The sequence below is a fragment of the Felis catus genome, chromosome B3 (genome assembly GCF_018350175.1).
Source record: "Felis catus isolate Fca126 chromosome B3, F.catus_Fca126_mat1.0, whole genome shotgun sequence".
NCBI lineage: Eukaryota > Metazoa > Chordata > Mammalia > Carnivora > Felidae > Felis > Felis catus.
In genome coordinates, this window is record NC_058373.1 from 38723929 (window position 1) to 38738040 (window position 14112).

Genomic DNA, 14112 nt, shown 5'->3' on the forward strand with positions numbered 1-14112 from the left:
AATCAACGGAGTCTTTTCTTAATAGAAGCAGATACAAGGTCAAGGAAGCTGCGCAGTACTTACCTCGTTGACTATGTAATCCAACAACTCAAAAATTGCCATGGGAGGTCGGCTGTCCATTCCATACGCTACAGATTTTATAACGAGAAAAAAGAAAACGCTTCTCAGAAAAACAGACAGGAGGTTATTTGCCAGTCTGAGGCTAGGGACCGGGGGCATGGGTCCTGGGGACCAGAACAGGGTGGTGGACAATAAGCAGAGACACAAGAGCCCCAGATAAGGCCGAGGACAGAAGGGACAGCAAAGGCCACAGAGTCGGCCAGCCGGGTAGGAGTCTGGGCTCTGCCACCTGCAAGGTTGGCGACCTCAGGCAAATCCATGGGCTGCTGAGCTTAGTTTGGAGTTTGGTGAAGGGGAGATGGGTCTCTATGTCCGCCCTTCTTCCCTTCCTTGTACTGAGAGAGGAGCAAATGAGGCGATAACTAAGGAGCTTGAGGACTTAAGTGTTCATTCACCCTGAACTTGGGTTTCTTCCTTTTACTAAACTCCAGAGTCCCCAGCCAGCCTCAGGGGCCACAGCCACGAGCCCCTCCCGGGACCCACCATCAGCGACCCCTACCCTCTGCTTCTCCCTTCACATACACCCTCTTCCATGAGGGCCTCAGGGACAGGCCTTCCTGGTCACAAAGCAATGTCCCGGCAGGAATTACATCAGAAGATGGTGGCTCGGCCAGCACCTTCCCAGTACCAGGTTTACTTCCCAGTATTCGTGATCAGAGAGGCAAGCGGTGCGGCACAGCACTCGGCACCTAGGACTCAGGCGTGGACAAGGACATATGTAGTCTCGACAAGTCAGGCACTTGGTGCCTCGGTTTCCTCACATTTAAGAGATTATAACAGTGCTCACACATGATTGCTATTGAAATTAGACAATACTGGACAAATCCATGGAGACAGAAAGTAGATGAGTGGTTGCCAGGGGGTGGGGGTGGGAGGAGTTGGGCGTGATTGCTCACGGAGGTGAGGTTTCTTTTTGGGGTGACAGAAATATTCTGCAATTACACAGTGGTGATGATTACGCAACATGGGAGAATATACTAAAAACCACTGAACTGTCCACTTTAAAATGTGCATTTTATGTTATGTGAACTTTATCTCAAAGAATATCTACCCAAAAACCAGTCAGGATTTTTAAAAATTAGGTAACGCATATAAAGTACTGAATGCAGTGCCAGGAACACAGCAGGCACTCAGCGAAGGGTGGCAAGCTGTCCACGGAAACAATTTAACACCCACCTGGAGACCCCTGCTCTGCTTCTCCCCCCTTCCCCCAGCCTGGCATCCAGAGACAGGCAATCAGTCTTGGGAGAGTGTTCGGAGAATCAGCCCCCCAGAAACCACAGCACCAAGGGCAGTCCGAGCTGGGGCCACTCACAGCTGAGGGGCCTTCCGGGGGTCCTCGGCCTGGGTGGCGTCTCAGCCGCATCTCCCTCCACTTGGCACCCAAACATCAGCTCCAGCTCCTTGGCATCGGGAGGAGGGATGGGATACCTCCCGACTGCCATCTCAACCAGAGATAGCCCCATGCTCCAGATGTCCGACTGCACGGAGTAATGAGTCCCCTGGAGTCTTTCTGGCTGCAGGAGAAGTGGACACAGTTATGATCACCTGTGAGCTCATCCAGGCCCACACAGAAGAGGGACAGGCGAGTCTCCATGGAGGCTCCAGGGAGATCTCAGGACTCCCTGCCCCTCTGAGGCTTGCCTGCACCACAGGGAGTGGCCTGTCCTGCTTGGTCCGGGTCCTGGTCCCGGCCCTGGCCCTGGCCCTAGATCTGCTGATGCATTTTGTCTTCTTTGGAACTTCCACTAACTGCTTTCACTGGGTTTCTGACCTGCCCCCAGCTACTGCGTTCAAACCCTCTGACCCACGCCTCCTCACTGCCATCTCCCCGTAACCTGCCCTCGCTAACAGCCTCTGGCCTGGCTGGACCCTGGCTGCCACTTCAGCTGGGGCTCCAGCTTTGCCCAGTCTGGTCACTGTCTTGCATGTGCAGCACAGCTTGTCCAAAGCCCAGCTGCGAGGTTCATGTTGTCACCTTCATCTGAAACATGAGGCTTCTGGAACACGGATCACGAATGAAGTGTGCACAGGGTAGAAAGAACACCGGCCTTGAGGGGCGCCTGGGTGGCTCAGTCAGTTAAGCATCCAGCTTCAGCTGAGGTCACGATCTCGCGGCTCATGGGTTCGAGCCCTGCATCAGGCCCTGTGCCAAAAGCTCAGAGCCTGGAGCCTGCTTGGGCTTCTGTGTCTCCCTCTAGCTCTCTGCCCCTCCCCCACTCACGTCCTGTCTTTCCCTCAAAATAATAAACATTAAAAAACAAAAACAAAACAAAACACCAGCCTTGAGAGTCAGGAGAGCTGAGCTCTAAGACCAGCTCCACCACTGACTCACTGACTGTTCCTGAACAACATGGAGCAGGAGAAAAGGCAAAGGATCTGGGGTCAGGAGACTCGAGTTCACGCTCCAACTCTGCAACTTGTAAACTGTGTGATCCTGAGCCTCAGTTCCCTCACCTATAAAGTGGAGCTGATGAACACGGTGTTAACATCAATAACGACATAACAAAATACCTGCTCTCCTTACTAGGGTTACCAAGAAGGTCAAACCAAACGAAAATGTACGTTCGATGCTGCAAAATGCTACCCAAGTATGGGTTGAGTCGGAAGAGTCAGGAAAAAAATATATGGTGCTATACAAAGCATTATTTTTATTCAGTGTTAATTGAAATAGCACATATATTTCAAGAACTCTACAAAAAATCTTTATTCTGACAATTATACTTTTTTTTAGACATCATTAATGTCTCCCAAGGGATTTTTTTCACTAACTCAAATACTCGACTATTTTGGAACTGACCATGTAACCACAAAGACCCAAACCACTAACCCTGGATCAATAGGTCCCGCAGTGTGTTGACTGATTTCGAACTTTGCGGTTGGCAGTTGAGTGGTCCAGAATGCTAGCTGCTCAGTTCTTAGACTGAGTGAGGGGACTAACTGGCAAGGAGACCTGGCTTTCAGTCCAGGCTTTGCATCTGGATTTCCTCATCTCTAAAATGGGAGCGATATCTTCACTTTCACAGGGCCACCACACAGACGAGAACACAGAAAACACGATGTGCCAGGATGCCCCAGCCTCTGTGCCTGCCCCTCCGATTAACCCATGCCTACACTCACTGCCCCCTCTGTGCAGATCCCCACTCACCCTAATACTCCTCTATCTGCCCCACGCCAGCACTCACCCAGTGTCACACTCCCCCCTTTCTGAATCGTTCTCTGGAGCACACTAGCCATTTACTCACCAAGCACTCCCTGGGCACCTACCACAGGCCAGGTCCCGAGCCAGACCCTAGGGACAACTGAGACATCTATGGCCCTATTCTTGTCCTCCCGGAGCTCATGGCATGGGGGAGAGAAGAGAACATGGCTGCCACCTCCTTGGGGAGGGACCATGATGCCTCATCCTTCATTCTTTCTCCCCCACCTCTACCACCCAGGACAGGTTCTGGCTCTACAGGGGAAGCCACCCACTTGGCTCCTATCCCTGACCATGCAAGACATGTGAGAGATGGAACCCACTGCTCATACCGACATGTAGGACCTTGTGCCCACGAAGGAGTTGGCCATGGAGTCGATGAGCTGCCCGCTGACCCCAAAGTCACAGAGCTTGATCTCCCCACGAGAGTTCACTAGGATGTTGGAAGGCTTGACATCTGCAGGGGAGGGAACAAAGAAAAGGAGGGAGTTGACACAGGTAGATCAGGGAGAGGGAGGAGGGTCAGCATTCTACAGACAGACCAGCCCCAACCGTGAGTCCAACGACGGCTGCCATCACTCAACCAGCCCTTGGCTTGCAAACACTGGACACCAAGGTCCCTCATTCCCCCTAGTTCAGGGTTCGAGAAAAGACTGTCAGGAGAGGAAATAACAACCTGTTGTACAAGTAGGACAGAAAGTCAGTGGATTTTCACTCTTTGAGAATCCAGGCCTAAACACATGACCCACAGGAAAGACTCCATTATCAGAAATAATCAAGATTTCCAAGTTTGTTGTTTCAATCACCCTTCTTGGCAAGATACAGTATCTATGGTTGGATCATAAGGCAGGAAGAAAAAAAAACAAATAATAAGACCTATTTGCCTGCTGAGGCTCAGACCAAACACTAGAGATGGGATGGGGGCAGGAATTCCTATGTTTGACCTAGATACCAAGCACAAAGCTGTGGCAGGGGTTGGAAGCTGACTTAATCATTTTCAGTGATGTCATTTCCCAAACAGCCTCCACAGCTGCAGCCAGCTGTCAGTCAAGGTCAGTCCCTCGCTGCCCTGTGGGGACCAGTCAGGGCAGTGCCACGGAACCAGCCCCAACCCCTTCCCCGCACTCGGGCCCTACCCACTTCCCACCCAGCTGCCACATCACTACTAGTCCATTGACCCTTCCCTTTGCAGAGGGAGGTAAACTTCCCAATGTCCTTCTTCCGCCACCTTCCCTGATTCAAACAACTGCCCTACAGAGTGGGCAGAGCGGGGTCAAGTGTTGTCACTTACAGGTGGGAAAATGACGCTGGAACTTGGTAAAAGTCCCCAGGCCAGGGTTTTGTGGGCACACATCAGCAATGAGACCCACCAAAGAGCAGTCCATACCCCAGGGCAAAAACATAAACCGGGACAGGCAATCGATCTCTGACGAAGTAACAGAGACACCATATAGAGCACCTGGAGAATTCGAGGAACAAACCAAGTCCCCATAATTCAAACCTATTAGAACTACTATTCCCATTTTATTATTTTTTCCCTCGGTACCCTCAGATGAATGCATTTACGTGCACACCTCGGAGATGTGGCAGCTTTGGCTCTCTGCCTCTGCAATAAAGTGAATATCGCAATGAAGAGAGTCAAATGAATGTTTTGCCTTCCAGGTACATACAAAAGTTATGTTGACATTAGGCTGTAGTCTGTTAAATATACAGCGTCATGTCTAAAAAAAATGATGTACACACCTGAATTTAAAAATACTTTATTGCTAAAAAACGCTAACTGTGGGTGCCTGGGTGGCTCCGTCGGTTATTAAGTGTCCAACTCTTGATTGTGGCTCAGGTCACAATCTCGTGGTTTGTGAGTCTGAGCCCCACATCAGGCTCTGCAGTGCAGAACCCGCTTGGGAGTCCCTCTCTTTCTCTGTCTTTCCCCTACTCATACCCTCTCTCTCAAAATAAAATAAACATCTTTTTTTTAAAAAACTGCTAACCATTTTAGCCGGTCATAATCACAGATCACCATAACAAATAGAATAATGAAAATATGAGCGATTTAAGAACTACCAAACATGACCCAGAGATATAAAGTGCACAAATGCTGTTGGAAAAACGGCATAGTCTTGCTTGACGCAGGACTAAGTCCTTCCCTTGCCCCCCCCCACCCCCGCATTTCCAAGGCTGGGTCATGTCATAAGCAGTGTTCAGCCAGCTCAAGCTTCTTTGTACCCATCACCAGCTCCACCAGGGGAGGGCTGCTGGCTGCCTGCCCCACCACCGTAACCCCCAAGCCAGGACAGTAACTGGCACACAGTCGGTGCTCCTAAATACTCGTGAATGACCGGCTCTGAACTCACCGGGTACATACGCAAACACTCCGAGCCACTGGTGTGTCTTCCCAAGACCTAGCCTTCATCATGGCACAGGACACGAGATCTTTCCAAACCCCTTGTCATGCTCCTTATGTCTCCTACATACAGACTTCTAGAATGCAGACATCAGAAGTAGCCTTAGAGGGAGTCTGGTTCCTCCCCTTCAGCTGAAGGCCCAAAACGGTCTAGGAACTTGTCCAAGGTCACACTGCAAAAACTGGGTGAAAATGGACCCAGAACTCGGACCTTCTCTGACACCTAGCTTGTCCTCTTCCCACCCAGCCCACCGCCATATGACGCAACTCTGTTCCACCCACCCACTTATGTTCGCCGAGCCCTACGCTGTGCCAGGGCCCATGCAGACACCGGGAGACAACGGCGAGAGAACCGATCGAGCTCCTACTGTCATCAAGCTTACATTGTAGTGTGAGCACAGACAAAACCCAACAAATGCACAACGTCAGGTGGTCTCAAGTGCCATGAAGAGAATAAAAATGGTAAAACCAGGTAAGAACACACACCTTGGTGGGGGGTGGGGGGGGTGGGCACCTCTGTGCAGGAATGACCCTTGAGCAATGACCCGGGTGGAGTCACACATCCTCCTGGGGAACGACTTCAAACACAGGGACTAACTTTTCTTCTGTTTCTTGCCCACACCTAGTATTAGGGCAGGCTCCGACAAACACTGCCAGCCAAGGAGCCTCTGGTCCTCACTTACACAGGACTGTGGCCCTCCTCGAACAGAGGACAGATGCCTGACCCCAGAGGTTAGTGTGGGGGTACGGCAGGGACGCTGAGCGGCCAGCCAGAGCTGGGGAGGGCCGCGAGGAAATAGCGCTCCTGGGGGTGCCGTGGGGAGAACGCGCAGGAGGCCCTCCAACACGAGCCTCTCCTCACACTTGCCACCAAATGCCCCAGCCCTTCATCCCGGTACCTGGGCCACCAAGCCAGAGCTCCCTCACCTCCCAAATGTGCCCAAGGCAGGTCAGGCCCCATTTTCGAGCAAAAGGGCGGCCATGACTCAAGAGACCTGTGTTCAAATCCCCGCCCTGCCGCCCACTCCAACAGGAGCCTTGAGCCAGTCCCCCTGCTTCTCTAGCACCGGCCACCTGTCAGCGATGCAGTGATGACAATCAGAGCTCTTGTGACCCTGCCAGGTGGTGACCAGGACCAACCTAATGCAGTGTGGGCATTTACACGGCACGCCACACCACAGGGACAGAGGTTTCTTCCACAGGCCGCCCTGCAAGATGAGCAGCCTACGGCACCAGAGCTCTGCTTCCGCCCTCCCCAACAGGGAGCGCCCCCCCCCCCCCCCCCCCCCCCCCCGCCACTCCGGGTTTTCCTTCCTCTGCTGGCTTCCTCCCTCGCTCTGCTTCTCTCCGGGCTGCTGAGGAGTGGCTGCACGGCCTCTGTAACCGCTTGGATCTGATTTCCATTCACATGGCAAGCCAGCCTCTTTTCCTCCGAACTTATGTAACACCACTCTCCCCAATCCCTGGCTGTCAGCTCTGGCTTCCCCCACGCCAGGGAACAACACCGGCTGGGAGGCTGCAGAGACCATGGGGGATGGAGTCAGAGGAGCGGAGGGAAACCCTGAGGGGCCACACGCACCGCACACAGCCCCTCCCGGGGACCCGGGAGGTGGGACACGAAGCGGCTTGCAGACCTGCAAATCACTCTCCATCACTCAAGTCCAAAACACGTGGCTGAGCCACCACGCCGGGTCGTGCCTCTCCTTGGCAGCCCCAGCCAAACGGGGCTCTCCTCTGGGGGCGAAAGAGGTACACGTCAGACAAGGCCAGAGAGACGGTTTCCTCCAACTGACAGCACCCCCTCTTTGGTGTCCACGATTGCTGCCCTCCCTCCTCTGCCCCTGCCCCCAGCATCTGCGTCCTCACTTGGTCCCGCAGAGCAAGCGGTGCTCCTCCGGTGGGACAGCCCCTGCACCGAGCCTCGCAGTCAGGTGCAGGCCTCTCAGCCTGGCTTTCCAAGCCCGCCACTGCTCACTGCTCCCGCCTCACCTCTACCCAGCTTTGCGCTGTGACACAGCCCCACGTCCCCCTGCCCAGGCTCACGCCTGCCACTCTGTGCTGGCCCCTGCACGTGAAACATGCTTCTTTCCCACTCACCCTCACGGCGATTTCGAGGCACAAGTTCTTCTGGGTCCCCTCCGCCACTTGGGAAACTGCCCTGCTCCTGGGAGGGCTGAACCCAGGAAGATCTCATCGGGCTTCTTCTCACATCCTTCCTAGCAGCAACCTCGACCGCTGTTCAAATCAGGGGCCCAGGCCCTCTCGACTCCTCACGGCCTTCTCCAGGCCTTGGGTTCCCTTTCTCACCCTCCAATATCAAGAAGGCAAGGCTGGGGGGAGACCCAGGGCCCGGTGGGCCAGGCTGCCTTCTTGAGGAAGCATCCAGCACCCATGAGGCCCCCAGGCTGACGAGCTTCTTCAGGAAACAGATGAGAGGCTAAGGTCTGTTACCCCCATTCTGCTCAGCCCCCCGCAACAGTGAGGGTGGGTAAGCCCTCTTTCTTCAAAAACAAATAAGGGGATTTTATGCAAAAACTAAGCGGAAGAAATATTTTCTCTCTCATATTTTCTGCCCCAGAAATAACCAGTGTTCAAAGCCTTTTGATTTTTTTCCCCCAAGAGCGCATGATTTCAACTTAATTTCTCAGTGTTTCCTACCACTCTAAAACAAGAGGTTTGGATTAAATCATTCGGTGGGTCATTTGTTTATTCTAGGAACAGTTACAACTGAGCTACGAGTAAAAAGGACACAGTTCCTCTCCCTGTCCTGAAGGCCATCACCACTAGGGGAGACAGAACATAAAATACAAGAACGTGTGTGCATGTGTATGATGCTAACGGCAAAGACAGACAGATGGTCAGGGCACTGTGCACAGATATTCTGAATTCTTCCAATCGGCCAGGCTCCATGCTAGGCTGACGAGTGGGGCAAGGTCCCTCTCAGGCTGATGAAGCGAGGTGTCGGCCTCCCAAAGGGAGGCCCAAACCTCATTTTGTTTGGCAGAACATCTTACAGAAAGTTGCATTCACTATGGGGCGGGGTGTGGGGGGGGGGGACAAGATGGAAGAAGATGGGCACGAAGGAACAGAAGGGCAGGGGAGCAGGGGAGGGAAGCAGAGGCACAAGAGAGACAAGAAGAAAAGAAATGAGGGCCCCAGAGCAGCAAGCAAACCAGACTCTGGCTCATCTGTGACAAAGGCTAAACCCAAAGTGGGATGACTTTGGATAGTGAGTTAAAGGTTAAAGAGACAAAGACAAGTGAGATTTTTAAATGGTGACTTCAGGCCTCAAAGGACCTCTTCTTAGCAACGCTAGTAGATCCTTAATAACCCTTCTCTAAAGGTGAAGAGTCAGAAGGGAAAGGTGGCTGACCCTGGTAGGTCAAATAACAGTCTCCACAGAGCCACCTCCGGGTTAACTCATCCATGACCTCAGGGAGCTAATTAAATGGCAAAGATATTAACATTCAGAGAAAACCCCAAACACTTCAATTAGCCATGAACCCTAAGCTCTTTTTCCCACCCAACCTTCCCCAGAAGCACAGCTTTCTCCCCTAGCTGCCTAGCCCCCACCGGTGGAGAACGGACACAGCTCAAAGACAAGGCTGGGGTGGGGGGGCAGGGGAGCCCAGCCGACCTGGGAAGACACCACACGAGCTCCGGGTCACCGAGGCCTTACTATGCCAGGCCTTTTAAATACCGAGTCTTCTCGAACACTCAGAACACCAATGAGAAGCAAGCTCTACGCTCCTGCGTACAGATGGGAGCCACGGAGGCTGAGAGTCAGGGAGACGTCTGGCAAGACTGCATAGGGAGCTAATGGCTACTTGATGCTACAACAGATTACCCAGAGCCTAGATAATTGGGCTCTAGATGACACGGCAAATGCTGAGCTGTACTCCAAAGTTTCAGAAAAGCCGTTATTCAGTTGCGGGCGACGGCGGGTCAAAAGGTACAAACTTCCAGTTTTAAGATTCCCGGTATGTGACATACATTCCCGGTATGTGACATACAATGTGGTGACTACAGTTAACAATACTGAGTCATACATTTGAAAGTTGCTAGAAGAGTGTGTGTGTGTATATACACACACATATATACATACATATATATACGTATATGTATACGTATATATATGTATATATGTATATACAGAGAGAGATTACTTTATATATACATACATATATATACATATATATATGTATGTATATATACATACATATATATGTATATATATGTATGTGTATATATATGTATATATATGTATGTATATATATGTATGTATATATATATATGTATATATATGTATGTCTGTGTATATATATATATATATTTTTTTAAGTAATCTCTACACCCAACGTGGTGCTTGAACTCACGACCTGGAGATCAAGAGCCATATGCTCTACCAACCAAGCTAGCCAGGCATCCCTAGGAGTACATCTTAAAAATTCTCATCCCAAGAAAAAAAATGTTGTGTGGTGATGGATGTTAACGAAACTTACTGTGGTGATCATTTCCCAATAGCTACATCTGGCAAATCAGCACGTTGTACACCTGCAACTAACACAATGAGATGTGTCAATCTTATCTCAGTTTTTTTTTTAAGTTATGCTGGGGGACTCCTCATTTCGGCTCGGGTCATGATCCCAGGGTTGTGGGATTGAGCCCTGTGTTGGACTCTGCGCTGAGTGCGGAGCGTGCTTGGGAGTTTTCTCTCTCCCTCTCTCTCTGTCCCCCCACCCCCAGCACACGCTCTCTCTCAAACTAAGTATTTTTTAAAATAATAAAAAATAAAAATATAAGTTGTGGTTGGGGAAGAGGGCCACCCACGTTACAGACATAACAAGCTTCATCTGGAACAGGATCGGACTTGGGTCTGCTTGTGAGAGAAAAACTTTCTCTGCTGGGAGTGAATGCATGCTTCCCTCTCAACTGCAGCCAGCCCCCTGTCCCCCCTTGCAGGACAAGCTGACAGAGGGAAGGACAGGCTGCTTCCCACTTCCTTCCTGACCCAAAAGGCACACAAAGGCTGACAATTAAGTTAGGTAATACTGGAGGCGTTCAGAATCCATTTTTCTTTTCTTTTTCAGAATTTGGTTTTCCTTAGTACACTCCATTCCAAGAAATGGTCAACATTTTTAAAACAGGATGTTAACAAAAGCCACAGCAAAAGGTATAGAGGTTATACCAAAAAGAAGAGGGGAAAGGGGGAGGGAGGGAGGGAGGGAGGGAGGGAGAGAAAGAAAGAGAAAGGAAAAGGAGTATTCAAGGGAAACACGGGTCCCGGAGTCTTTGTCTCTCATTTTCAATGACCCCCTAATAATATTTGGCAGAGCAGCCCCATTTTACAGACGTGGAAATCAAGGCTTAAGGAGATAGATGCCCCTTGCCAAAGATCACAAAGTAGCTTTTCCATTAAAAGAAACTGCCTTGAAGCACACATTTCCCCCTGCAGGCTCCCGGCTAATTCAGAGGACAGCAGATCGGCAATCTATCTCAAAGCCAATCACCCACCCGCAGGCAGGAAGACAATGCTGGCTAACTTGGATACTTCTCAGCCACAATTCAAGAAAGGGCAATTAACTAAAACAAAAAACAAAAAACAACTCTTTTGGCCCACTGAAGGCTAAATTTGCTCCGCAGGAGACTGGGGAAAAAAGACGATGGAAAAAAGACACGTAGTGATAGCCAGAGATCTGCTCATTTTTAAACGTAAAGTGAAAGTTTCTAATAACATCACTGAATTTATGGTGGTCCAAGCTCCACCAAAGCAAGTAAGGCATGGCCGCTTGTGCCTGGGTCACAGTCCGCATCACGCAGCAGAGAAGTTTGGAAAAGGAGGTCAAGAGGCCACTCATCAGTCATTTCTAGCTTAGCTTGGGACACGCCTCCAAACAAAAGCATTTAGCCGAGTGTGTTTACCGATCTAAGGACAAATGTGAGCCAGATGGACCGAACGGTCCTCACGGAGTATACTGAGCAGGGCCCTCCCCACACCACACACTCCTCTTTGGGAGAAGTGCTCCCCCCTCTGAGCTATCACCACTCTGGGTGAACACCGCAGAGAACAATGACCCCGGGCCCTAACACGCCAGGCCACTCACTGCCCCCTATCCCCATCACGTTGATCCCAGCAGGTCTGGGCACATGATCCATATCAGTCCAATCAGTCCTTCCCCAGGATTTTATAACAGAAGATGGGGGGCTCTTCCCTCCCTAATCAGACTAAAGCCAGAAACGATGCTTCTCACAACGTAAAGTTGGCCAGCCAGACAGGATAAAGCCACGATAAAAAAGAAACAAATGAGGGGTGCGCCCGGGTGGCTGAGCTGGTTAAGCATCCGACTTCAGCTCAGGTCATGATTTCATGGTGTGTGGGTTCGAGCCCCACGTTGGGATCTGTGCTGACAGCTCAGAGCCTGGAGCCTGCTTCAGATTCTGTGTCTCCCTCTCTCTTCTCTCTGCCCCTGCCCCGCTTGTGCTCTCTCTCTCAAAAATAAACATTAAAAAAAAAAAAGAAAGAAAGAAAAAGAAAAATTTACAAAGAGCAACAAATGAGAGCACTCTAAGAGAATCTTTTTATACGTACATCTTAAGTGAAGTCTAACACCTAATGGGGTTTGAGGCCCTGGACACTGTTATCGCTCAGGACAGCTGCATTCTTAGCTTCCTGGGGTTTGGTCCCTTTATTGTTTGAGCTGATTAGTGTGCACAAACAGCCAGGAATCCTAATATCCATTGGTTTTTATTAAGCGACATCGAAAATTACATTTTAAGTAGGCATATAGTGTTGTATGGAAATGGTGTCCCCAACTTTGCAGTCAGGCAGATCTGGGTTTGAATTCTAGCTCTACTACTCACTAGCTAGCTCCAAGCAGGCCTAGAAGCTTCTTAGGAGTTTCTAGTTTATTGAACATTATATGTTAAGTGGGCTTTTAAATGCCACAACATTAGGGCACCTGGGTGGCTCAGTCAGTTAAGTGTCTGATTCTTGATTTCAGCTCAGGCCATGATCTCCCGGTTCATGAAATTGAGACACTCTCTCTCTCTCCTTCTCTCTCTGTCCCTCTCCAGTGCTTGTGCTCTCTCTCCCTCTCGCTCTGTCTCTCTCAAAATAAACTTAAAAAAAAAAAAAAAAAAAAAACTTCAAATGCCACGACCTTGAGGCTGTTATACACACGTGCCCCTACAGTTTCATCCAAACCTGTGGACAGTTCCAGAAGATGGAGAAGAGATTACCCCTAAATGAAGGAGGAAGATGAGGCTCAGAGACGATGACTCTGATAGGATCGGTCAGGGAGCTGATCGGTCAGGGAGCCAATGGCTGAGTTGGACAGAACTTTCTATAAGGTTCTGTGGGCAGCCAGGATGACATAGGGAGGCAGGGGGCTCTGAGGCCACCCGGTGGGTGGCAGCTTTCTGGGGACTGAGCGCCTGGCACTGCCATCCAATGACAGCACTGCACACACTTCACAGGCAGGACACACTTACTTCTAACTATAAACTTTGAAATGTGTGGTTTCCACGTGGAACCAGAAAACCCCACCACGTCAGTTTCTCATGAATCTGGTGCTACCAAGCCTAACACTGTTTCCCATCCTCACACTGAGATGCACCCGCTAGATTACACTGTCACTCTGTGGCGATGCGCATCCAAAGCTGGGCTGTCTCAGGTGACGGTTAATGACATCTTCTCTTTGCTCGCTCACCAGACATGCTTCCCTGGGTCCATGGTCCTCCTCGGGAAGTTACCAGTAACTGAGGAGAGTGGCAGTCCCAGCCCCATGTTTCCCTTAGAAATGAGGCTGTGCGGGCTCCTGGGTGGCTCAGTCGGTTAAGTGTCTGACTTCAGCTCAGGTCATGATCTCGTGGTTCGTGAGTATAAGCCCTGCATCCGGCTCTCTGCTGTCAGCAGTAGAGCCAGATATGGAAATTCTGTCTCCTCTCTCTCTGCCCCTCCCCTGCTCATGCTGTCTCTCTCTCTCTCTCAAAAATAAACAGGGGAGGGGAGGGGAGGGGAGGGGAGGGGAGGGGAGGGGAGGGGAGGGGAGGGGAGGAAAGGAAAAGAAAAGAAAAGAAAAGAAAAGAAAAGAAAAGAAAAGAAAAGAAAAGAAAAGAAAAGAAAAGAAAAGAAAAGAAAAGAAGCAAGCAGGCTGTGTGATGTGAGAGGAAACAGGATACAGATCTCCCAGGATCACCTCCCAGCCTGGGCTAACAGGCCTTTCCTAAAGGGAGCCGGTACGGCCTGGAGGCACAAGCTTGGGCCTCACACTCCCTTGTGCCACTTGTACCACAGCCGCCTTGGGAAGGGTCACAGCGCAAGCCTTCCGACTCCCTTCCCCTCCCCATCTGGCCGGCACCTGCCCTTTGCTCTCCAGGGGCTGACCAG

General features: G+C 50.7%; 1 protein-coding gene across 3 annotated transcripts in view; it reads right to left on the minus strand.

The window, feature by feature from the left end:
* MAP2K1 (mitogen-activated protein kinase kinase 1) overlaps window positions 1–14112 on the minus strand; it is a 78879-nt gene that overhangs the window by 4659 nt on the left and 60108 nt on the right. For all 3 annotated transcript variants that reach the window (XM_011282937.4, XM_003987018.6, XM_045059130.1), the window contains exons 6-8: window positions 3652–3776; window positions 1436–1637; window positions 64–128 (exon numbers count right to left, since the gene is read on the minus strand). In XM_011282937.4, the coding sequence (XP_011281239.1) occupies window positions 64–128; window positions 1436–1637; window positions 3652–3776 (392 nt within the window). The remainder of the gene's footprint in view (window positions 1–63; window positions 129–1435; window positions 1638–3651; window positions 3777–14112) is intronic.